Source organism: Carassius gibelio, chromosome A15 (genome assembly GCF_023724105.1).
Source record: "Carassius gibelio isolate Cgi1373 ecotype wild population from Czech Republic chromosome A15, carGib1.2-hapl.c, whole genome shotgun sequence".
Classification (NCBI taxonomy): domain Eukaryota; kingdom Metazoa; phylum Chordata; class Actinopteri; order Cypriniformes; family Cyprinidae; genus Carassius; species Carassius gibelio.
The window spans coordinates 16,953,793-16,978,709 of NC_068385.1; the positions used below are offsets into that span (position 1 = coordinate 16,953,793).

At 42.3% G+C, this 24,917-nt stretch overlaps 1 protein-coding gene and 1 long non-coding RNA gene across 3 annotated transcripts in view; both read right to left on the reverse strand.

Moving 5' to 3' along the window:
• LOC128029385 (tyrosine-protein kinase receptor UFO) overlaps nucleotides 1-4,885 on the reverse strand; it is a 29,756-nt gene extending 24,871 nt beyond the window's left edge. The window contains exons 1-2 of one of the 2 annotated variants that reach the window (XM_052617145.1): nucleotides 4,230-4,885; nucleotides 1-107 (exon numbers count right to left, since the gene is read on the reverse strand). The exon at nucleotides 1-107 is cut by the window's left edge and continues 101 nt beyond it. In XM_052617145.1, coding sequence (XP_052473105.1) covers nucleotides 1-107; nucleotides 4,230-4,344 — 222 coding nt within the window. In that variant the 5' untranslated portion in view covers nucleotides 4,345-4,885. The remainder of the gene's footprint in view (nucleotides 108-4,229) is intronic. The other variant, XM_052617146.1, reaches the window with a different exon arrangement.
• Nucleotides 4,886-21,411: 16,526 nt separating this feature from the next.
• On the reverse strand, nucleotides 21,412-23,878 carry LOC128028642 (uncharacterized). The gene is made up of 2 exons (XR_008187193.1): nucleotides 23,666-23,878; nucleotides 21,412-22,057 (listed from the first exon to the last, which is right to left on the reverse strand). It is a non-coding gene; the product is annotated as an uncharacterized LOC128028642 (long non-coding RNA).
• Between the last annotated feature and the right edge of the window lie 1,039 nt (nucleotides 23,879-24,917).

Below are 24,917 nucleotides of genomic sequence, written 5' to 3' on the forward strand. Positions count from 1 at the left end.
ATCCAGGGGTCCCTGGTCCTCGCCGTCCCCTCGCAGGACACACTGGACCACCACCAGCTTCCCAAGAGAGGAGGTCACGTTCCCCGGGCTCTCCACGAAACGTGACCCTACACAGTGCAGGAAGATCATCAGGGTAACAGTACAGAAGAGTTTATCACTTAAGCTTCCAGAACGTCTGTGAATTAAACTAATGTGTGGTACTTTAGTGCTGATTCATTGACGGTTTTTGTTTGTTTATTAATGGCTGAAGAGCTGAAGCAGGACCTGTGTTGAGACACTGGTTCTCAGTGGAGTCCAGCCCAAACTGAGGGCTCTTCTGTTTAAGTCTAAGGGAGGGTTTGCTCCCTTGTCTGCAGTACAGAAAAACAACACATGAACTCTTCAGTCAAACCTTCTTTTCAATGCCACTGGTGTGGTGTAGCTTTGTGAACTGATTTTTTTAGGGGATGTTTTGAACTGTTTTAAATTCCTGTGTCAGCGTGGAGCCGATAACAAGCTGAAGCCGGACAGATAGCAGAGGCGTGTAATCCAGCATTAGGCCAGCTTCGGATGAAACAACTCATTCCCAATTCATTCCCGCTTAATAACGCCAGTTTAGGATCTTCTCAAGGCTGTCAGACACTGCCCTGACCCTTAACCTTTGACCTCATGAAGATGATTTCATCCAGAGTGACATCAACGATCTCTCATGTGCCATGTCAAGAGGAAATCAGACTGACTTTTTGAAAATGGCTCATAAGAAACATTAGTCACATTCAGGTGCACACTTAACAAAATAAACTTCGAGAGGTACAAGCAACAGGAATAGTTTTATTCAAGAGTTTAATATTCCTGCCAGTCCATCCAAGGCGTGTTTAGAGATGAATAGGAATAACAACATGTGGTATCGAAGGCGATTCATCTGGGATAATGAACGTGATATTGCGTAGCTTGTCAGTGATTGACTGCTCTGTCTATTAAATGCCTCTCCATGTGAAAGCAGGTGATGACGATTTAGCGGTATTCACAGAACCAGATTTACTGACTAGATGCGTAGATGATCATATCATTAGATCAGCCCTGGCTGAGTGACTGAATTACTGCTTATTATTCAGGATCAGAATAGACCTGTGTGAGGTTCAGGTTCAATAGTTACATAATAAGCTTGTGATTACAGAATAATAATCTATATTGTGTTTTAGAAGAAATTTACAAGTGGTTACATTTGTAGGGAAAACACAGTAGGTCACAGAGTTCATAATTAAGTGCACATTACATTAATTTCTCTGTTGATCCATTCATCTATATTCTATCATTATTTCAAACAGATATCATGAAACGAAGGTTCTCGGGAATTGGATACATTCAACATTAAAGCACTAGGAAGGAAGAGACAAACTTATTAATAAAACAAAAATAATACGTTTTAGATGGAATGGTGTTCATGAATGTTATGCAATGTTTTTAGGGATTTAATTTTCACGGCAATACCATGACTTAGATCAGTGGTTTTCAACCCCTAGTGGATAGCGGTGGTATTGCAGGTGGGCCGCCAATTATTTTCTGTTCATTTCCAGTCCATTCTAGGGCTTCTCAATTAAAAGAAATCATCATAAAATCACGATTTGAGCGTGCACGATTTCTAAATCGCTTTATAGCATGAATTTCCGCGGCCCTGACCTCCCGTAGTATGCTATCCGATCCAATCAGAATGCATTGCTCCTAGCGTGAGAACAGAACAGACTGGGCATATGTCTAAATCCAGGATCACACACTGTCTGTGATGCGCCTTTTTTCTGAGCCCATGTTAACCGATCAGAGCGTTCACAGTGCACACGGTAAAAGGCTAGAAATAAAAACGTGCAAAAATAATTAATATCTAACACATGAGCATAGAGAGAGTTGTGAGTGCACAGGACACAGTTTAAGTGAGAGGAGACATGTTTTAAGTGTGCACACTCTCTCCGCGCAGAACAGCGTGTATCTGAGCAAGCACGACTGGTTTTGTGACAGAGCAAAGGAAATCTGCTGCGAACAGAGAGATTCGCACTTGTGCATTATTTCAATGTGCTTTCACGTTATATTTATGCGCTCTCACTGCTGACCGCATACACATACTGTATACACACTGCAAACACCTGAGGCACCGCTAAAATTAATGAGCTCTATGAACAATGCATGGCAAAAAAGAAAAAAAAGTCCCTGGACACAGGGTTTTTATTTATTTTATTTTTTTGCCATAAGTTTATACATTTTGTTATACCTTCACTATAGTGATAATTTTGACTTATGTCTGTTCTAGAGACGTTACAACTTTCTGATAAAGCTCTAATTGCTTTTCTTTTTGAAATATGTTTCAAATTAATCCTGAATGCATTTATGACTGTAAAATCATACCGGTGTGTGTCACAATCACAAAATTGATCAAAGGATTCGCGATAGGTTTTTTTTTTGTCCATATCGCACAGCCCTAGTTCATTCAATAAATACAGTTAACAATCTAGCTTCTGAGTACTAAGTTATTAACCCAACAATAGCGGGGCAGTTAATTTTTTTGAAATGGGCAAACATATGTGTGTGGTTGTGTGGACCGCGAGCTGAAAAAGGTTGGGAACCACTGACTTAGATGTCCCTGAGCAAGGCACTGAACCCCAAAACTGCTCCCCGGGAGTCAAGTTTGGCATTAAGGGAGTTACAATAATATCTCCCCTTAGGTATAGTTTCAAACAGTTCTGTAAGGTTGGTGAAAAAGTTTTAATGACATTCGTAGGGAAACGTTTATCAACTTCATCTATTCATGGTGAAAATGATTCTAATTAGTACTTTCATGTAAAATAAATATCACTTTAGAAGATAATGTTTTAATAATATGAACAATTCTGTCTCCAGTAATTTTTTTATTTATTTTATTTAATATAATTTCTTAGTATTTTTTAAATGTCACACCACAGGACACATTTACAGTACTGCTGAGTGAAAATGTATAAAAATATGTGAAGTCATTGAAAAATGAGTGACCACTACTATTTTGTGAAACTGCAGGTTTCATAATTTATACATATTTATTATATATATATATATTTTTTTTTTAAAGTTGTTTTCCAAAAAAAAGTACTTTTTCTTGGCCATTTGTCAACTACCCAATAATCAAATATCTTTATAATATTAAAGATTTGTGAAAAATATTTATTCAGTTTCTTTAGCTGTAAATATGCAATGATGTTTATATTTAGATGCTTTCAATAGGTCAGTATTGCACATTGTAGCATCTATCCAAAGACCTAAAGTGTACCTTTGTACCTACAGTATAGTACCTGTACCTATGCAGTAATCCCTATGAATAAAGAATGAGAGCAGGCCCTCCTCATTAACATTATCTTGTGAGGTCTTTTAAAATGGTACAGTGTCAATGATCTTCAGTAAAAAAAAAAAAAAACAGCCCCGCAAACATCCCTCTCCATTATTATTACAACTATCACCAGACTAACACAAATCACTCTTCCTTTCCTCCTCTGTTTCCACTTCTACACCAATCTCAGTCCCACCGTGCCTTTCTATCCCAGTCTATTTAAATCCCCCTCTCATCCGTCCCTTCGGCCCAAACTCAATCCATCATTTCCTCTGTGTGATCTGATTCAGCCTGACCCCTGAGACACATTCTTCTGAATCCCACACAGCACACACAGTTCTCCTCCAGTAGCTGAAGATCAACTACGGTGTGGCATGAAGAGACACGAGCCATCATCAAGTGTCTGCCTCAAAATGAGATTTACTGACGATAAAGAAGATTCAAAAGATGCTTATACAGTAGAGCCAAGGCTTTTGGACACTAATTCTTTTCTCAATAATTTATTCATTTATCTGAATTGCATTTATTTACACTTATTGATTGAGACAGGGTTATTTTAGTGAATATGAAAAGCTGCCCTCAAGTTCACACTGCAGAACATCTACAGCTGCAGTCTTTAACTTGGCAATAATTATCTTCATTTTAACACTTAGCTATTGTTGTATCATTTCAAACATAAGCATTTTTGCATTGTTTTAAACTTCATTCTATGATAACTTGCTTGCAAAGTGATAATTGTTATCTCATTTCAATTTTTTAAAAAAAGGAATTACCGTTAGAGTGTCTTAAAAGACCACAATATGCCCTTAAACAACACACCGATTATATTTTACCTCCGTATTCAAACACAATACTTTTTTAAGAAACTATTTGTTAAGAAATGATGCCGCCTGTATCTTACCTGACAGACTCTGCGCGTCCCCGAGGCGCATCACCGTCACGAGGAGCAGAGTGAAGCTCGAGACGCTCATTCTGCTCAGCGTCGCGTGAGAATCAGTCACGGATCGCATCATCATCGCATCGTTTCAGCTCTCCACAGATCAGCGAATCTTCTTGGGCAAACACAGAGTCCTCAGCAAAAAAAAAAAAAAAAAAAAAAAGGACAGATTGCGAGAAAAAAAAGGGGAATAACTTGAATTCTCAGGTTCAAAATAGCAGATCTAAAGTTTTCCCCAAAATTATCATCTGCTGAAATCTGTTTCCAAAAGCAGCACAAGCGGTAAAGTCTTCCTTTCTTCTCTTTTAAACTTCCCCCACACTTCTTTAGGCTCAAAATCTTTTAGTATAATCCTGAACGTGAAGTAGGCTGTTGAAGCGCCGAAAGCTCAATCAGAGCGTGTTATTTTTGGAAACGCGACGCGTGTTTTTATGTCAGACTTTCCTTTTGCCTCCAAACTCCTCTCCCATCAGGACGCCTTCATTCCCCCTCCAGACAGACTCACATTCCTCCACTCAACTGTGTCTCTCCTCCCCTCCTCCTCCGACACCACCACCCCTTCCTTCACCTACAGACTACAACTAACTCTACAGACAGCACGAGACACGCTTTCTATAAATGTGACGGAATTTGTCTACGGATGAGTCGTTTTATTAATGGCTTGACAGTTGGCTGAAAAGTTAAAGGTGACATAATGAAAAAAAGATTTTTCTAGGTTTTAAGTGCTATAAGCAGATCTACAGTGCATCTACCGACCAAGGAAACTTTAAAAAGATTAACCCAGTAACTTTGTTTTGGTTTGCCTTTTGCTGATTTCACACCCCTAGTGATGTGGCAAAGGGGTCTTATTATAATAATTTTACGCCTCTTAAAGCTGCAGTAGGTAACTTTTGTACAAATATTTTTTTTTACATATTTGTTAAACCTGTCATTATGTCCTGACAGTAGAATATGAGACAGATAATCTGTGAATAAATCAAGCTCCTCTGGATTCTCCCAGTGTCCTATTGCCATTTGCAGAAACTCCATCGCTCCCGGTAAAAAACAACCAATCAGAGTGTTCAAAATGTAGAAAAATCAACATAATAAGTGAGTACACAATGAATCCATTTTCCAAACCGTGTTTTTGGCTTGTCCTGGATCACTAGGGTGCACCTATAATAAGTGTTTATATTCGGACTATTTTAGATTGCTTCGGGGATACCGCGGCGGAGTAACCCAGTACCTTTGTGATTCTTCATAGACATAAACAGAGAGAAGTAGTTCCGGCTACGATGTTCTTCCACAAGACGCAAGCAGTTCTGTTTATTAACCGCTAGAGCGTCAAAAGTTACCTACCGCAGCTTTAATCTGTCAGTTTCTGTCCAAGGCCCATCATTTGGTTTAGTAAGCGGTAACGGTGTAGCAGCTCTAATATCAAGGTGAAAGTTTGAGCAGAACATGCTAACTGTTCTGTCTTTGTCTGCACAGAAAACTGTTTAGAGTCCCAACCTCAGAGGAGACAAGAGAACAGTGGATTTATTGATTTATTTACTCTATATTGCTGCTGCCACACAGATCTAAAATAAACATGCAATTTATTTCCCAGCAGTTTACCTTCACAGACATAACCGACTGTTTTCTTAACTTGTGTGCTTTTAACGTAAACTGGTGTGTGAATGAGAACTTAGTCTAGTACTTGCTTGCTGTGTCAGCCGTTCTCAGACCATCTCAGAAGTTTAAACTTATATGGTTTAAAACGCATGATTTCAGCACTAAAAACATGATAACCAGAACCAAAACAGATGTTTTAGCAGGTCCCAGCTGTAATGATGCAGCTCTATTCTGGTAAAAGGGAATGGTGAGTAGCAACTTATTTGCATTTAAAGAGACAGACACCATAAACAGTGTGTTTCTGCTTCCATTCAAATTAGGTATTTTCAAAATGATAATAAATGATCGGTGGGATATTTTGAGCTGAAACTTCACACATTCTGATGACACCAGAGACTTATATTACATATTGTAAAAAGGGAAATAATAAGTCTCCTTTAAAAATGACTTTAAAAAGTTTGAGAGATCTTGTTGGTAAAAATAAAAAGCTCTATTTTGTGTATTTTGTCTTCCAATATGCAATCCCAGGATGCACCTGATGAAGTTGACTGACAGAATGTAAAATCTGCAGATAGTGTCTAAGCAAATAATCAATATGTCCTATATGTCCACATGTTATTGCATAGTAATGATTTTACCAGGGGTGAAGATCACGCAGGGGGACGTATCTCCCCCAGTTTAAATATCACGGAAATTTCAAGCATCTTCAGTACACCCTTCTCATGTCTTACAGCATGTGAAGAAAGCTGCGAATCTGCTTCCACTTGCAACACAGGCCCTCACATCTCAGACTTTCCTCCTGCTACTTCTTACCACTTTTATCCTTTCCAGTGGCCTCCAGCTCCTGTTGCAGACGCTAGCGTGACGCCAATGCAAGCGTGAGCTGTGCTTGAGCAGCGTGTGAGGAAACTACAGCGTCGCAGTAGATGCACCAGAGTATTCACTCTGGAAACGTTTGTATAGTGTCACTGCAGTGGCTCCAAAGCTACATATTTCTCTACAAGGACAGCTATAAATTTGTTTTTAGAGCTTGGTCGGTTATAAACTTGTATGTTTTGAAGTCTTAAAAGTTATAACACAGGAATTTGTGTGAGGGGAAAACTGCCCGTTTAAGTCATAGGCCTACTCATATATACAACGTGCTGTTTATATTGTTATTAGGGGTTCAAGCACACAGTGCTGAAACCCTATTTTACATTTTTTTATTATTATTTTCACAGTTAAAACTGATTGTGCAGACCAAACCGTAAGGCATAGAGACTTGATACTTGTTCAGAATGTGGAGCTTCATGAGGGGACATGCTGGCAAAGAACCGGCCCTAGTGGGGGCACTACAGCGGAAAAAAAATAATAATAATAATACAATTCAGACATTTTTGGCTGTAGCTCATAAACCGCTTGATGTAGACGCAAAAACTTAACATTGTTGCTATCCTTGGGTTAGTATGAACATAATTGTTCAGTGCAAGATTATAGTCTATGAAACACCTTTTTTCCTTAAAATGAACCGATATCCTAAACCTACTTTTGCGAAATAGTCCTAGGTTTTTCAACGAATGGGAACCAAACCACTGCAGAAATATTCTCTGAACACTGAATATCAATAATTATCCAAAAAGTTGAAATTTCACTTTTTGCGTGAAACAGTACACATAAAAAGTGTCTATGCTAACGCTATGAGATATCTTCACCAAACTTTGTACACGTGTATAAGCTCAACCTTTGGTCAAATAAAAAATTTCTAATTTCTGCCACTTGGGGACACTATAGGACAGAAAAAATTATATAAATGGCTATAACTAGACAATCGTTGGTCTGATCGGCTTGAAAACTGGGTATTCGACTTGATACTTGGTATGCCGCGTCTTTGTCTGAAGGGGCACAAGTATCTATGAGGACATTTGCTTATCTTAAAAAACATGGCTGCCATTGGCCAAACAAATTTAAGCACCATTTTGTTGGGGTTAAGGAAGGTCGATCAGAATGAAACTCGTTGGGCATGTTCGACTTATGCCCCTTAAGGAGTTTGAGAATTTTGAAAGAAATCAGCCACTAGTAGACACTAACGAGTTTTATGGCTCTTTAATAACGTGGTGTTTCACTTATCCACACAATATGCATATCATTGACAGGCAGAATATTGAAGATGTCAATATGTTTTATGTGTATTTATTGTGTATATAGCTCCATTTTTGTAACTGTGGAACTGAAAATAAATAAAAGGCATAAATTTGCTATGTCAATCGTAAGTGAACACGAGTGCGATATTTTACAGAATACAACTTTTACAGAAGATGTCAATAATGTATGAATAATGAACTTCCTATGTATGTACTCCATTGTAACATAAGATCCTGAGCCAGATGAATTGTTCATTGTGTATTTGCTAAAATGTTTTGTTATAATTTGCTTATATGACAATTAAAAAGTTCAAATGGGTAAATCTTCAATACATATTATTTATTCTTAATTTTCTTCCCTTACATATTCCAATTTGTATTAAAACACACTAGACATGCTTATTCTGTGCATTTTTAGCATGTTTTGTGCGAAATCATGTTAATTTTGCCCATCAAAAGTGTGTTTTGACTTTAATTGAGTGTCAGTAGTGCAGCAAAAATCGACTCGCCATTGAAACCCCCACTTCACCGCTTTACTCTTACCCTCCTTTTCTTCTGCTCCTGCTCCCAGAGCCGTCCCAAGTGTAAGCATGCCTCCGCTAATAGTGCAGGCCCCGATGCCCGCCATTCCCCCTCTCTTTCCCCCTCTTTCTTCCACTCCTGGAGCCGTCCCACGCGTGAACACCTCTCCGCAATTTGTTCCGGCAGCTATTTTTCCTCCTCCTCGCATGCTTGCCCTTCCTTCTCTCTGTCTTCCGCCACACCCCTACTTGTCTCTCCAAACTCTCTCACTTGGAACCACCCACTGTAACATCCAGCAACATCAGGACACAGATTTTGTCAGAAGGCAGAGGTCTCCAAGACCTAGGGGTGGTCATATCGATTCCATATCAGAGAAGCTCACTGAACTCTCATCAGCCAACCCCTTTAATGCCAGTCTATCCCTGTTTACTCAAACTCCTGACCCACCATAGCTAACCCCCTTTAATATCCCTTAATCCATCTATAATGGCCCAACCTCACTCCAGCTGTCCCAGAAGCATCCTGCTCCCGCAGGAGCCATACCAAATTCCCACACTGCCACAGCATTTTCTGTATATCCCCATTGCTGCAGCAGTGTCCATTCCCACAGGAGCCTCTATCTGTATTTCTCCACTGCCACAGTAGTGTCCGCTCCCGCAGGAGCCTCCATCTATATTTCCCCACTGCTACCGCAGTGCAAGCTCCCGCAGGAGCATCTATCTGTATTTCTCCACTGCCGCAGCAGTGTCCGCTCCCGCAGGAGCCTCTATCTGTATTTCTCCACTGCCGTAGCAGTGTCCGCTCCCGCAGGAGCCTCTATCTGTATTTCTCCACTGCCGTAGCAGTGTCCGCTCCCACAGGAGCCTCTATCTGTATTTCTTCACTGCCTTAGCAGTGACCGCTCCCGCAGGAGCCTCTATCTGTATTTCTCCACTGCAACAGCAGTGTCCGCTCCCGTAGGAGCCTCCATCTATATTTCCCCACTGCTAACGCAGTGCCAGCTCCCGCAGGAGCCTCTATCTGTATTTCTCCACTGCCGCAGCAGTGTCCGCTCCCGCAAGAGCCTCCATCTATATTTCCCCACAGCTACCGCAGTGCCAGCTCCCGCAGGAGCCTCTACCTGTATTTCTCCACTACCACAGCAGTGACAGCACTTGCAGGACCCTTTACTATACTGATCTACTGCCGCAGGAGCCTCTACCTGTATTTATCCACTGCCGCGGCAGTGTCCGCTCCCGCAGGAGCATCTTTCTGTATTTCTCCACTGAGGAGCCTCAATCTGTATTTCTCCACTGCCACGGCAGGGTCTGCTCCTGTAGGAACCTCTATCTGTATTTCTCGACTGAGTAGCCTCTCTCTGTATTTCTCCACTGCCGCGGCAGTGTCCGCTCCCGCAGGAACCTCTATCTGTATTTCTCCACTGAGTAGCCTCTATCTGTATTTCTCCACTGCCGCGGCAGTGTCCGCTCCCGCAGGAGCATCTTTCTGTATTTCTCCACTGAGTAGCCTCTATCTGTATTTCTCCACTGCCGCGGCAGTGTCCGCTCCCGCAGGAGAATCTATCTGTATTTCTCCACTGAGTAGCCTCTATCTGTATTTCTCCACTGCCGTAGCAGTGTCCGCTCCCGCAGGAGGCTCTATCTTTATTTCTTCACTGGGGAGCCTCTATCTGTATTTCTCCACTGCCGCGGCAGTGTCCGCTCCCGTAGGAGAATCTATCTGTATTTCTCCGCTTAGTAGCCTCTATCTGTATTTTGTCCACTGCCGTAGCAGTGTCCGCTCCCGCAGGAGGCTCTATCTTTATTTCTCCACTGGGGAGCCTCTATCTGTATTTCTCCACTGCCGCAGCAGTGTCCGCTCCCGCAGGAACCTTTATCTGTATTTCTCTACCGCCGCAGCAGTGTCCGCTCCCGCAAGAGCCTCCATCTATATTTCCCCATTGCTACCGCAGTGCCAGCTCCTGCAGGAGCCTCTACCTGTATTTCTCCACTACCCCAGCAGTGACAGCACCTGCAGGACCCTTTACTGTACTGATCTACTGCCGCAGGAGCCTCTATCTGTATTTCTCCACTGCCGCGGCAGTGTCCGCTCCCGCAGGAGAATCTATCTGTATTTCTCCACTGCCGTAGCAGTGTCTGCTCCCGCAGGAGCCTCTATCTGTATTTCTCCACTGCCGCAGCAGTGTCCGCTCCCGCAGGAGCCTCTATCTGTATTTCTCCACTGGGGAGCCTCTATTTGTATTTCTCCACTGCCGCAGCAGTGTCCGCTCCCGCAGGAGCCTCCATCTATATTTCCCCACTGCTACCGCAGGGCCAGCTCCCGCAGGAGCCTCTACCTGTATTACTCCACTACCCCAGCAGTGACAGCACCTGCAGGACCCTTTACTGTACTGATCTACTGCCGCAGGAGCCTCTATCTGTATTCCTCCACTGCCGCGGCAGTGTCCGCTCCCGCAGGAGAATCTATCTGTATTTCTCCACTGCCGTAGCAGTGTCCGCTCCCGCAGGAGGCTCTATCTTTATTTCTCCACTGGGGAGCCTCTATCTGTATTTCTCCACTGCCGCAGCAGTGTCCGCTCCCGCAGGAGCCTCTATCTGTATTTCTCCACTGCCGTAGCAGTGTCCGCTCCCGCAGGAGGCTCTATCTTTATTTCTCCACTGGGGAGCCTCTATCTATATTTCTCCACTGCCGCAGCAGTGTCCGCTCCCGCAGGAGCCTCTATCTGTATTTCTCCACTGCCGTAGCAGTGTCCGCTCCCACAGGAGGCTCTATCTTTATTTCTCCACTTGGGAGCCTCTATCTGTATTTCTCCACTGCCGCAGCAGTGTCCGCTCCCGCAGGAGCCTCTATCTGTATTTCCCCACTGCTACCGCAGGGCCAGCTCCCGCAGGAGCCTCTACCTGTATTACTCCACTACCCCAGCAGTGACAGCACCTGCAGGACCCTTTACTGTACTGATCTACTGCCGCAGGAGCCTCTATCTGTATTTCTCCACTGCCGCGGCAGTGTCCGCTCCCGCAGGAGAATCTATCTGTATTTCTCCACTGCCGTAGCAGTGTCCGCTCCCGTAGGAGGCTCTATCTTTATTTCTCCACTGGGGAGCCTCTATCTGTATTTCTCCACTGCCGCAGCAGTGTCCGCTCCCGCAGGAGCCTCTATCTGTATTTCTCCACTGCCGTAGCAGTGTCCGCTCCCGCAGGAGGCTCTATCTTTATTTCTCCACTGGGGAGCCTCTATCTGTATTTCTCCACTGCCGCAGCAGTGTCCGCTCCCGCAGGAGCCTCTATCTGTATTTCTCCACTGCCGTAGCAGTGTCCGCTCCCAAAGGAGGCTCTATCTTTATTTCTCCACTTGGGAGCCTCTATCTGTATTTCTCCACTGCCGCAGCAGTGTCCGCTCCCGCAGGAGCCTCTATCTGTATTTCTCCACTGCTGTAGCAGTGTCCGCTCCCCCAGGAGCCTCTATCTGTATTTCTTCACTGCCGTAGCAGTGTCCGCTCCCGCAGAAGTCTCTATCTGTATTTCTCCACTGCCACAGCAGTGTCCGCTCCCGCAGCAGCCTCCATCTATATTTCCCCACTGCTACCGCAGTGCCAGCTCCCGCAGGAGCCTCTATTTGTATTTCTCCACTGCCGCAGCAGTGTCCGCTCCCGCAGGAGCCTCTATCTGTATTTCTCCACTGCCGTAGCAGTGTCCGCTCCCGCAGGAGCCTCTATCTGTATTTCTCCACTGGGGAGCCTCTATTTGTATTTCTCCACTGCCGCAGCAGTGTCCGCTCCCGCAGGAGCCTCCATCTATATTTCCCCACTGCTACCGCAGGGCCAGCTCCCGCAGGAGCCTCTACCTGTATTACTCCACTACCCCAGCAGTGACAGCACCTGCAGGACCCTTTACTGTACTGATCTACTGCCGCAGGAGCCTCTATCTGTATTTCTCCACTGCCGCGGCAGTGTCCGCTCCCGCAGGAGAATCTATCTGTATTTCTCCACTGCCGCAGCAGTGTCCGCTCCCGCAGGAGCCTCTATCTGTATTTCTCCACTGGGGAGCCTCTATTTGTATTTCTCCACTGCCGCAGCAGTGTCCGCTCCCGCAGGAGCCTCCATCTATATTTCCCCACTGCTACCGCAGGGCCAGCTCCCGCAGGAGCCTCTACCTGTATTACTCCACTACCCCAGCAGTGACAGCACCTGCAGGACCCTTTACTGTACTGATCTACTGCCGCAGGAGCCTCTATCTGTATTCCTCCACTGCCGCGGCAGTGTCCGCTCCCGCAGGAGAATCTATCTGTATTTCTCCACTGCCGTAGCAGTGTCCGCTCCCGCAGGAGGCTCTATCTTTATTTCTCCACTGGGGAGCCTCTATCTGTATTTCTCCACTGCCGCAGCAGTGTCTGCTCCCGCAGGAGCCTCTATCTGTATTTCTCCACTGCCGTAGCAGTGTCCGCTCCCGCAGGAGGCTCTATCTTTATTTCTCCACTGGGGAGCCTCTATCTATATTTCTCCACTGCCGCAGCAGTGTCCGCTCCCGCAGGAGCCTCTATCTGTATTTCTCCACTGCCGTAGCAGTGTCCGCTCCCACAGGAGGCTCTATCTTTATTTCTCCACTTGGGAGCCTCTATCTGTATTTCTCCACTGCCGCAGCAGTGTCCGCTCCCGCAGGAGCCTATATCTGTATTTCCCCACTGCTACCGCAGGGCCAGCTCCCGCAGGAGCCTCTACCTGTATTACTCCACTACCCCAGCAGTGACAGCACCTGCAGGACCCTTTACTGTACTGATCTACTGCCGCAGGAGCCTCTATCTGTATTTCTCCACTGCCGCGGCAGTGTCCGCTCCCGCAGGAGAATCTATCTGTATTTCTCCACTGCCGTAGCAGTGTCCGCTCCCGTAGGAGGCTCTATCTTTATTTCTCCACTGGGGAGCCTCTATCTGTATTTCTCCACTGCCGCAGCAGTGTCCGCTCCCGCAGGAGCCTCTATCTGTATTTCTCCACTGCCGTAGCAGTGTCCGCTCCCAAAGGAGGCTCTATCTTTATTTCTCCACTTGGGAGCCTCTATCTGTATTTCTCCACTGCCGCAGCAGTGTCCGCTCCCGCAGGAGCCTCTATCTGTATTTCTCCACTGCTGTAGCAGTGTCCACTCCCCCAGGAGCCTCTATCTGTATTTCTTCACTGCCGTAGCAGTGTCCGCTCCCGCAGAAGTCTCTATCTGTATTTCTCCACTGCCACAGCAGTGTCCGCTCCCGCAGCAGCCTCCATCTATATTTCCCCACTGCTACCGCAGTGCCAGCTCCCGCAGGAGCCTCTATTTGTATTTCTCCACTGCCGCAGCAGTGTCCGCTCCTGCAGGAGCCTCTATCTGTATTTCTCCACTGCCGTAGCAGTGTCCGCTCCCGCAGGAGCCTCTATCTGTATTTCTCCACTGGGGAGCCTCTATTTGTATTTCTCCACTGCCGCAGCAGTGTCCGCTCCCGCAGGAGCCTCCATCTATATTTCCCCACTGCTACCGCAGGGCCAGCTCCCGCAGGAGCCTCTACCTGTATTACTCCACTACCCCAGCAGTGACAGCACCTGCAGGACCCTTTACTGTACTGATCTACTGCCGCAGGAGCCTCTATCTGTATTTTTCCACTGCCGCGGCAGTGTCCGCTCCCGCAGGAGAATCTATCTGTATTTCTCCACTGCCGTAGCAGTGTCCGCTCCCGCAGGAGGCTCTATCTTTATTTCTCCACTGCGGAGCCTCTATCTGTATTTCTCCATTGCCGCAGCAGTGTCCGCTCCCGCAGGAGCCTCTATCTGTATTTCTCCACTGCCGTAGCAGTGTCCGCTCCCACAGGAGGCTCTATCTTTATTTCTCCACTTGGGAGCCTCTATCTGTATTTCTCCACTGCCGCAGCAGTGTCTGCTCCCGCAGGAGCCTCTATCTGTATTTCTCCACTGCCGCAGCAGTGTCCGCTCCCGCAGGAGCCTCTATCTGTATTTCTCCACTGCCGCAGCAGTGTCCGCTCCCGCAGGAGCCTCTATCTGTATTTCTCCACTGCCGCAGCAGTGTCCGCTCCCACAGGAGCCTCTATCTGTATTTCTCCACTGCCGCAGCAGTTTCCGCTCCCGCAGGAGCCTCCATCTATATTTCCCCACTGCTACCGCAGTGCCAGCTCCCGCAGGAGCCTCTACCTGTATTTCTCCACTATCCCAGCAGTGACAGCACCTGCAGGACCCTTTACTGTACTGATCAACTGCCGCAGGAGCCTGTATCTGTATTTCTCCACTGCCGCGGCAGTGTCCGCTCCCGCAGGAGCATCTTTCTGTATTTCTCCACTGAGGAGCCTCTATCTGTATTTCTCCACTGCCACGGCAGGGTCTGCTCCTGTAGGAACCTCTATCTGTATTTCTCCACTGCTGCGGCAGTGTCCGCTCCCGCTGGAGAATCTATCTGTATTTCTCCACTGCCGTAGCAGTGTCCGCTCCCGCAGGAGGCTCTATCTTTATTTCTCCACTGGGGAGCCTCTATCTGTATTTCTCCACTGCCGCAGCAGTGTCCGCTCCCGAAGGAGCCTCTATCTGTATTTCTCCACTGGGGAGCTTCTATCTGTATTTCTCCACTGCCGTAGCAGTGTCCGCTCCCGCAGGAGGCTCTATCTTTATTCACCTGCAGGACCCTTTACTGTACTGATATACTGCCGCAGGAGCCTCTATCTGTATTTCTCCACTGCCGCGGCAGTGTCCGCTCCTGCAGGAGCCTCTATCTGTATTTCTCCACTGCCGCGGCAGTGTCCTCTCCCGCAGGATAATCTATCTGTATTTCTTGGAAATCTCTCCTCGGACAGCATGCCAAATACACATAACCATTCACTCTGTTTATTATATTTAAGTGTGAACTCGTGAAGTGATGTTTTAATAACAAATTTTGGGAGGAGCACGCACAGATAATTAACACGGCCAATTAATCACATCTACATCAAATCAGCGCAAGAAAGAACCCCTATAAATAATAAAAGCAGTCCAACCTTAATTTTTGCTAGTATTTCAGCATCCCTCCATCACCCCTACTCCTTACCTTCAGCCTTGTCCTAGCCCAGCATGTGGAGGAACACTCGGGGGTCAGGACCCCTGGGCTCGGGAGTAAGTACCATGCTTGAAGCCCTCTCCCCTGACAGAATGACAAATATGCATAACCCTTTACTCTGTTTATTATATTTAAGTATGAACTCGTGAATGGTAAATTTATTAGGATTTTGTCACTTTTTTGATTTTTGGATTTGAATTAGAATCACAAAGCTTTTAAAGGTAAGATGTCTTTATAAATGATATTAATGTGTGGAAACTACTCACTACTTAAGTAAAACAACTAACTTCTACCCAAAATGAGCATATTTTCTCGAACGAAGACAGACTTAAACACACAGAGTAGTTAGTGTATATTCTCTTATTTTCTTGGTTATGTTGCTCTCATGGTTATATCTGCAGGTGAATTGTACAGCATGTTCATACAGGACTCAGGAGAAATGATAAATTTGAGTTAAGTTTGTTTGGGTGAATGCAGATAGTGTAGGATGGGGGGGATTTACGCTCCCCTCATGAATAATTAATTCCTCCTTCTTCCAATGAAAATGCAAGGGCCAGTTGCTCTGCTCTCAGGTTGCTTGGGATGAGAGTCCTCTGGCCCTTTAAGAGGAGGTTTAGGGGTCGGTGTTCCCAGGGTCTTTAATGGAGACAGAACCCATCTGAGAAAGACCCCATTGTGTTCTTGCTTTTCAAAAGAAACCAAGCCCTCTCTCTCTTTCTCTATATCTCTACCTCTCACACACACACATACACAAATACACAAACAGAGACAGGGTAGATGTAGGCAGAAATTATCAAACATGGTCTTAAAAGAATAAGAAGGTAGAAAAATGCTAAATAGAATAATGAGGAGATTTTGTTTAGGCAGACGGAGAGAGTAGTGTGAGTGGGTTAGTTTAATATGAGAGGGAACTGATTAAACTTGTCAAACAGGCTAGACCTGCTAAGCCATTTGTTTTTACAGTTTTAACCTGTTAGCATTCCAAAAACCAAAGCAAAAAAAATAAGATAACCTCGAAAACACGACACATACCTACCTTTCAAAAGAGACAAAAACCATGCATTTATACCCCAAATCAAGAACATCATGCAGTTTACTAATTTTACTTTGCGTTCAATTTCTGGGCTCATCTGATTTTTTCTACATAGTATGGTTTATTAACATGATGTGCACTGAGTTTGGTCTTTTAATATCACTGTCTTAGTACAGTAAGTCACATTAAGCCTTTTCTTATAACAGTTTCTATGGGAGAAAAATGCTTAACATGTAATTAAATGCACTGCGTAAAATTTCTGGGCCCATCTGATTTTTTATACATAGTATGGTTTATTAATATGATGTGCACTGAGTTTGTCACACGGTTATGACACGACCCGTGTATCACTAATGCAGCCATCTCGCTTGTAGTGTTTGTCACATTACAGCTGCTGCTTTGATGCGTGCGTGAGGAGAAGATACACTGGGAGCACTGGAAGCGTGCACTGCACACACCAACATGAAATACGTCTCGTACAAATCTGGAACGCGGTCATTCTTTGAAGTATCGATACTAATAAATGTAGGAATCGTGACATTTTTAATTTCAGAGAATCGCGATACTTTTGAAGTATCGTTGTAACCGTTACAAACTATAGTTTATATTCAGAGCGAGGTGAGAGCTGTGTTGGGGACTTCACAATGAAATGTAAATATTGTGTTTTTAGTTACTCAAATACCTAGCGAAAGTGTTTAAAGCCAGGCTTTTTTTTTTTACATAAAGCACACAAACATGGAGACAGACAGTATATAAAACAATGATCTTTGTCATGTGCTGTCATACAAGAGATATCACAGGCATGGTTTAATTGCTAAGTGTCCTGGGTGAGGGAGCGAGTGGAAGCTGGTGGAGGTGCTCAGGGAGGACATCAAACTCCAGAGAGAACTCAAGTTTTTTATTTTTGCATCACTACTCCAGTCACACAATCCTTCAGAAATCCTTTTAACAATCTGATTTTCTACAAAAAAATTATATTATTATTGAAAAGAGCTGAGAATATTTTTGTCAAATTTTTTTTTTTGGGGGGGGGGTAAATTTAAAGAACAGCACGCAGGGGAGTGGTCGCATTAGAAGATAATGAAGGGAAACGTGAAAAACGGACATTGCATTGTTTTCATATGGATTACTTTATCACAGAATATTTGTTTTCGGCAGTTTTGTTTAGTTTAAAAGTAGACATGTTAGGCTTTCTATAGATATCTCTCTCACGTCTCTTCATTGAGTATTCACGGAGTTACAGTTCATTTTAATAACGTGTTTGTAAATGAAGATCAGCACAGACAAAGGCTGCAGACAGCACACCTTGTTTGTTATCTTTATTTTATAAGTGCACAAAGTTTTGTTATGTCTGTATTAGTGGTGGGCCATTATCGGCGTTAACGTGTTGCGTTAACGCGAGACTCTTATCGGGCGATAAAAAAATATCGCCGTTAATCTATTCTCAAAGTTGGGTTGGGAGCTGGGTCTATACTAAGCAAGCTATGATGACTTTCACCTTGATATTTTATATAACCGACTGAATGAGGGCAGCCTAAAAAGATGCTCAGGACAGTTGACGGGCCACTGCTGCGCATCGTCACGAAAGCTTATATTTTTCACATGTTTTTATGCCTTACCGATTTAAACATTAAACCATTCAAACACAAGACGCGGAAAAGCTGGTCACTCGTGCTGTTTTCGGTTCGGAGAGAGAGATCGAGAGCCACATATCACGGACAGCGACACTGAACCGAGCTCTCTTCTGCGAAGTTCTCCTCGAAGTCCCTCCTGCACCTGAACGAACAAATACAAATCACAGTTTGAACAAACAAAAAGATGTGAAAGAGCCCAATTCAGGACTCGCTGTGTTCTGGTGTTCAGGGCTCACCCAGAGAAAGGCGTCTCAAAACACTTCAACATCGAATTTTTTTTCTCTCTCTTGTGCCGACAAATACATACAAAATATGTCAAAATATCCACCTTGGAAATTATGCTCGGAAAAACTGTCAGTTATTTCTTAAGTGAAAGTAAACAGTTGAGGAAAAAATGGGATGTGTATTATATTCAGACACCAGATATAATTTTTGATACATATAGCAAAACTGTAATAATGTGAGAAATGTTGAAGGTGTCTGAATAAATGTAGGTTTGATTGTATATTTCATTTTTACATTGAAGACTATCCAATGCTTTTTTACATTTAATTATTTGGTTTCTGTACCTTGACACCTACAAATGTGAAAAAAACTTAAACATTGGTGTGAAACAGGCGTAAGGTTGTTTGCACCTTGTTCAATGTGGAATTAGTTTAAAGCTTTTTCAAGCACTTTGTGATGCATTTTGGAAACAAGAGATGAGCCCCTTTTCTAATGCACCATCTAGCTTGATAAACCCCTTCTCAAAGACTTACTGTTTGTCAATTTTATTTGGGTAACACACATATTCTGAATGCTTTCGGCAGAATTCGAATGAGCCATTTTAATCTAGATTTTAAAAAAAATTAATGCTGAATAAAGTCGTCGTTTTTGCTATTTTTGGACCAAAATGTATTTTCGATGCTTCAAAATATTCTAACTGACCCTCTGATGTCACATGGACTACTTTGATGATGTTTTTCTTACCTTTCTGGACATGGACAGTAGACCGTACACACAGCTTCAATGGAGGACTGAGAGCTCTCGGACTTAATCTAAAATATGTTAAAACTGTGTTCTGAAGATAAATGGAGGTCTTACTGGTTTGGAACAGCATAAGGGTGAGTTATTAATTACATAATTTTCATTTTTGGGCGAACTAACCCTTTAAAGGGGGTTTAAACGCTATCCCAATGAAATAACCTGTATACAGACATGTCAAACTATTTACCATCAGTAAGAATATTCACACACTTTTGTGTAAATTCATCCATGTTTCAGTATCTTAACAGTAACTCTGAAATCTTTTCTCATCTGTTTGCTAACACACCTGGGGGCTGTTCCATAAAAGCCACTTAGAAAAGAGGGGATTAAAGTCTAAAACCTGACTTGAATGAGCCGGGCTATACATCTGCGCTTAAATTGGTTCCATAACAGTAAGTTGAGGATCATGTGATCTTACTAATTTGAGTCAGGTTTAATTAGTCTAGATAATTGCGCGTGCACGCCATTGTTTAAAAGTCCTGAAAAGTCGAGCATGGGTCAATCGATTTACTACAAGAGAGAAAGGTTGGCAGGAAATTTCTGATTGTCTCAATGCGTAAGTAGTGGTGTAAGCTATTTAAAATACTTTATCAATATTGAATGTGTGTCACAATACATTTCAAAGTTTGTGTGTGAATAACTTTTTTTAATGTATTTTTTTTTTAATTGCAGCGACCAAAAAGAAGACTGAGGTTGCTGGCACTGGGGGAGGACCACCACCAGCCAGCTTCACTCCTGAGGAGACTTTGTCTGTATGTTCAAGGAGGCCTGAGGTAGTCACAGGTTCCATCTGATACTGTATTGAATATTAAAAAGTGTACTTGTGTGATAAAATTATCATAATGTGTTTTCAGGATACTGACACTGTTCTAGAGCCCTCTCAGTCTGGGACCACATGTGACAAAGTGAGTATTAAGAAATGAAAACAATGTGACCAGAGTATTCATTGAAATAACTTCAATCTATGTTGCTACAGAACCCAGAAAACATAAAAAGAGTGTATAAACGCTACCTCTTTAAACAAATGGATGCGATTGATATCGACATCCAGTATAAAAACTGAAGATGAGGAAGTTGGATCTGGAAATTCAACCGCTACAGAAAAATGCAAGTAGAACTACCATGTTTAAAAAAGGAAAAGGAAAAAAACATTACCTTTTTGATCAATTTCCACAACATTTATTAGTGTGTTTTCACCCCTAACAGGCAGATTCACTCTGAATAAAGACAAATCACATTAAATACTTTGACGTCTGTGTGTTTGTTCCTCTAAGGAGAAAGTTGAGGGGCCTCATTACCCTCATATAATACTGCTTCATTACCCCAGTCTTCCTCTTCAACAATCCTTGGTTGCCTCTCTCTCCTCAGACAAGCAATGTTATGAAGAACTACACAAGCAACTACAGTGTCCCATGCCCTAGGTGGAGTCTCTCTGAGGTACTTCAGGCACTGAAACCTTGACTTTATCTGCCCAAATGCCTTCTCTATACGACCTCTTGTGTGTGCATGGGCAATGTTGTAGCGGTGCTGTGCTCTGTCTGGGGCTCCTGACAGGGAGTCAAGAGGTAAAGCAGGTATGGGTATCCCTGGTCTCCCAGCAAAACTCCTGAGAATTCTCCTGCAGAGACAGAATGAATATATATAGATATATAATGTAGTTTTTTTTTTCTTCTTCTTCTTAAGACTTTTTGCGATTTAAGTGATTACTAGCATACCTCTTGCTAGTTGCTGGTAGAGAGATGAGGCTCTAAAGATTCTAGTGTCATGCACAGAGCCTGGCCATTTGGCCTCTACACTTATGATGATGCAATATGCATCACTAATCATCTAAAATAAATTAAACCTGTAGGTCTCTACATTTTAATTGCAATGAACTAAACACTGGTGCTTGCTTAGGACAGAACACTCAGTGCTAGAGCATACACTGTAAACCCTAATAAGTTGAGACTACTCAAATGATTTGAGGAAAGTGGTTGCGTAAGTAAAATTGAGTAATGGCAAAATTGACAACTCAATTCAATTGAGTTGACCTAATGTTGGTCTCTTCATTGAATTAACTTAAATGTTCAAGTACAGATAACTTAAAAAGGCAAATAGACTTAACTTAAATTTTTGAGTTTTATATGGTTTACATGTTTTAATGATTTAATACAAATATTGTTTTTCCATTAATAGCTTTATTTGGTTTATACATTTACATTAATTTAAGAAACATTATCAAGCTCACATTTTTAAGTCACATTAAGACACTTGAACAGCACTTAACACTTAAGCTCACATTTTTAGAAAACAGTAGCTCATATTTTTAACAGCAAGCTGCATTTTTAAGTCACATTAAAATATTGAGCTCATGTTTAACAGTAAGCTTACATTTTTACAAAACATTACACTCACATTAAAAACAAAACATTAAGCTCATATTTTTAAGTCTCATTTACAAAAGACCATGTGTAATGTAAATGTGTTGCAATTAAAAGTGCGGCAAGCAATTTCTCGATTTTAGCCAAACAGCTGGTTTGCCAACGACTGTGTTTTAGGCTGCAGGTCTTTCTGCCCCAAGGAAAGTAGAATCCGCTGAATAAAGTCAAACATGTATCCCAGTGACTTTGGGTAACTCAGGTGCAATGCATATATTAGTTCGAACAGAAGGCACATTGCTTTTTCAGGAAGGTCATGTAGATTGTCCATCACTAATTTTCCCTCGATTGCGATTCCAGTCGAAGAGGGAGACCCATCTTGTCCCATCTTCAACTATCACAATCCCCACTGGCAGATCAAGAATTGAGCTGTGATCATCGGACATCTAGTGAAAAAACATTAACAAATTAAAATTAATTCACATACATGCAAGCTCATTTACATTTCAAAAAGGTGCAACTTAAAGGGTTAGTTCACAAAAAACTTTAAATTCTGTCAGTAAATAATCACCCTCACGTTGTTCCAACCCAGTAATACATCATCGGAACACAAATTAAAATATTTTTGATGATCCGAGTTGTCTCACTCCTCCATAGGCTTCTCTGTAATTTAAACTTGCCAGCCCAGAAAGTTTGTAAAGACGTTAAAATAGTCCAAGTGACCACAGTGGCTCAACCAGAAATTTATCAAGCGTAGCATTACGTCATGTAACAGCGCAGCGCCTCTGGGTTGTACATCAGAATGTAGGCTCACGCTGGTCATGTGTGTGATGGTGGCCAATAGTGAGCCTACGTTCTGACGTACAACCCAGAAGTGCTGCACTGTTAGACTACTTAAACTCACTCAGAGAAACAAAGAGGACAATGTATAGTTGAATAGACGTTATTTTGTTTGTTTTTTTGTGCACAAATGTATTCTCATCGCTTGATAAACTTCAGGTTAAGGCACTGTAGTCACTTTGACTATTTTAACAATGTTTTTAACTTTCTGGGCCGGCAAGTTACAATTACAATAGAAACCTATGGAGGAGTGAGACAGCTCTCAGATTTCATAAAAAATATCTTAATTTGTGTTCTGAAGATGAACGAAAGTATTACAGGTTTGGAACAACATGAGGGTGAGTAATTAATGACAGAATTTTCATTTTTTATTACACATTCACACGATGTCTCACATACACTGCATCAATATCAATCTAAAAGGGTTAGTTCACCCAAAATTTAAAATTCTGTCATTAATTACTGAACCTTGTGTCGTTGCACATCTGAAAGACCTACGTTCATCTTCGGAACATATATTAAAATATTTTTAATGAAACCCATTAGGTTTCAGTCCCTCCATACTAGAGATCCAATTCAATTACCACTTTCAAGATCCAAAAAGGTATGAAAGACATCATTAAAGTAATCCATGTGACTCCAGTGGTTTAACCTCAATTTCATGAAGCTACACAAGTAATCTGTTTGTACAAAAAAAAAAAAAAAAAGTACAACTTTACACAATATAATCTCCAATGGACATTCACGCAATTACGTCTGCTCTCACATGAATACAAAACTCAAACGTTGTGGTGCTACATGAGATACTGTCTTGATAAGATAAACGATTGTCGTTGCAGATAAACATTTTCAAAATTACATTTTTTTGCACAAACATAGCACTCGTTTTGCTTCATAAAATTAGGGTTAAACCACTGGGGTACAGTAGTACAGAGTACTGCAACAAAGTATTTCCTATCGTCCTTGAAAGTGTAGTTGTGTTGGATGTCAATGGAGGGACAGAAAGTTACAGAATATCATTAAAAAAAATCTATTGTGTCTTGAAGATGGAATGACACAAGGGTGAGTCAATGAATTACAGAATTTTCATTTTTGAGTGAATTAACCCTTTAGCTTGATACAGTGTGTGTGAATGACCGAGATTGTGAATGTGTGAGAGTGTGTATAGAGGGTGAGAGGGTGTCTTTTGGACATTTTCTCCTTGGAACACTTACCAAACACATTTTAAAGAAAGCAGGAGAGTCATCTCCAAACCAAAGGGGTAGTCCTTGAAGCACCAAAGTTCAGTTTTTCAGTTGGCTCTGATAGCTTGTGTGGAAAAAAATAACATTTTATTAAATCCAACCACTTGATAATAATACATTATAACAGCCTTTAAAGATTTAATCAGAGATCAACTATGAAGTCTATATTGGAGTTTATACAGAATCAATCTACTATCTTCACTATCATCATGTTGGTCAAGGGTCTCGTAAAATTCCCTTTTCAAGTTCTTACAAGCAATCCTATTAAACTCCACGTAGACCTGAAAAAATTATGAAGGGGAAAGTAACGACATGCATGCATGGTGTGCTTGATTATTTTTTAAGATAAGTTAATTCCAGTCAAAGGTACAAACATGTGTTGACCTAAAAAAAAAAAAAAGGTTAATTATTTATTTACTTACATTTAAAAGGATTTTTCATTCATGAATAAAAATTTGCTGTCAATTTACTCACACTCAGGCCATCCAAGATGTGGGCGACTTTATTTAGCAGAACATTAAAGGAGATTTTTAGCTGAAATTGTTGTCTTTGGCTATTCATATAATGAAAGTCAACTGTAACCATCCCTTTGATTGTCAAAAAACGTGTGCAAGCAAAACAAAATACAATAATTGTGGTCCCTGATGATATATTTGTGTCTTATGAAATGAAACGATAGGTCTAAGCAAGCAACATTATTTATAACATTATAACCTTTACCCTGTACAAACAGCCCTGAGTGTATTTTCTACAGTCTGGAGAGCGAGTGTAAAGATATATCAAACTTTGGGAATATGTGAAAACTCAATCTTCCCAATTTGAGATCACTCATGTGAACAATCTTACTTTTTTATACAGGTAGCAGCATCAAGGATAGTAGCAAGTACCATTTTGCACATCCTGCTAGTTGTAAATAAATCACACATCAGGGCGCTTGCGCTCCAGGCTGTCAGGAGGAGATGGGTCTGTTGTGTTGTTCATCAAAATGATACTTGCTGCTATCCTTAATGTTGCAACCCGTTTAAAAAAGCAAAATTACATTCACATGTGTGATCTCAAATCGGGAAGATTGACAGATTCCCAAAGTTTGATATAACGTTAACGTTACATCTTTACGCTTGTGTTACAGACTGTAGTAAACAAATTCAGCTTTGTTTGCAGAGGCTGTGGATTAAAGGTAATATATGAGGTTTAGTTTCTTGCATAGACCTATCATTTCATA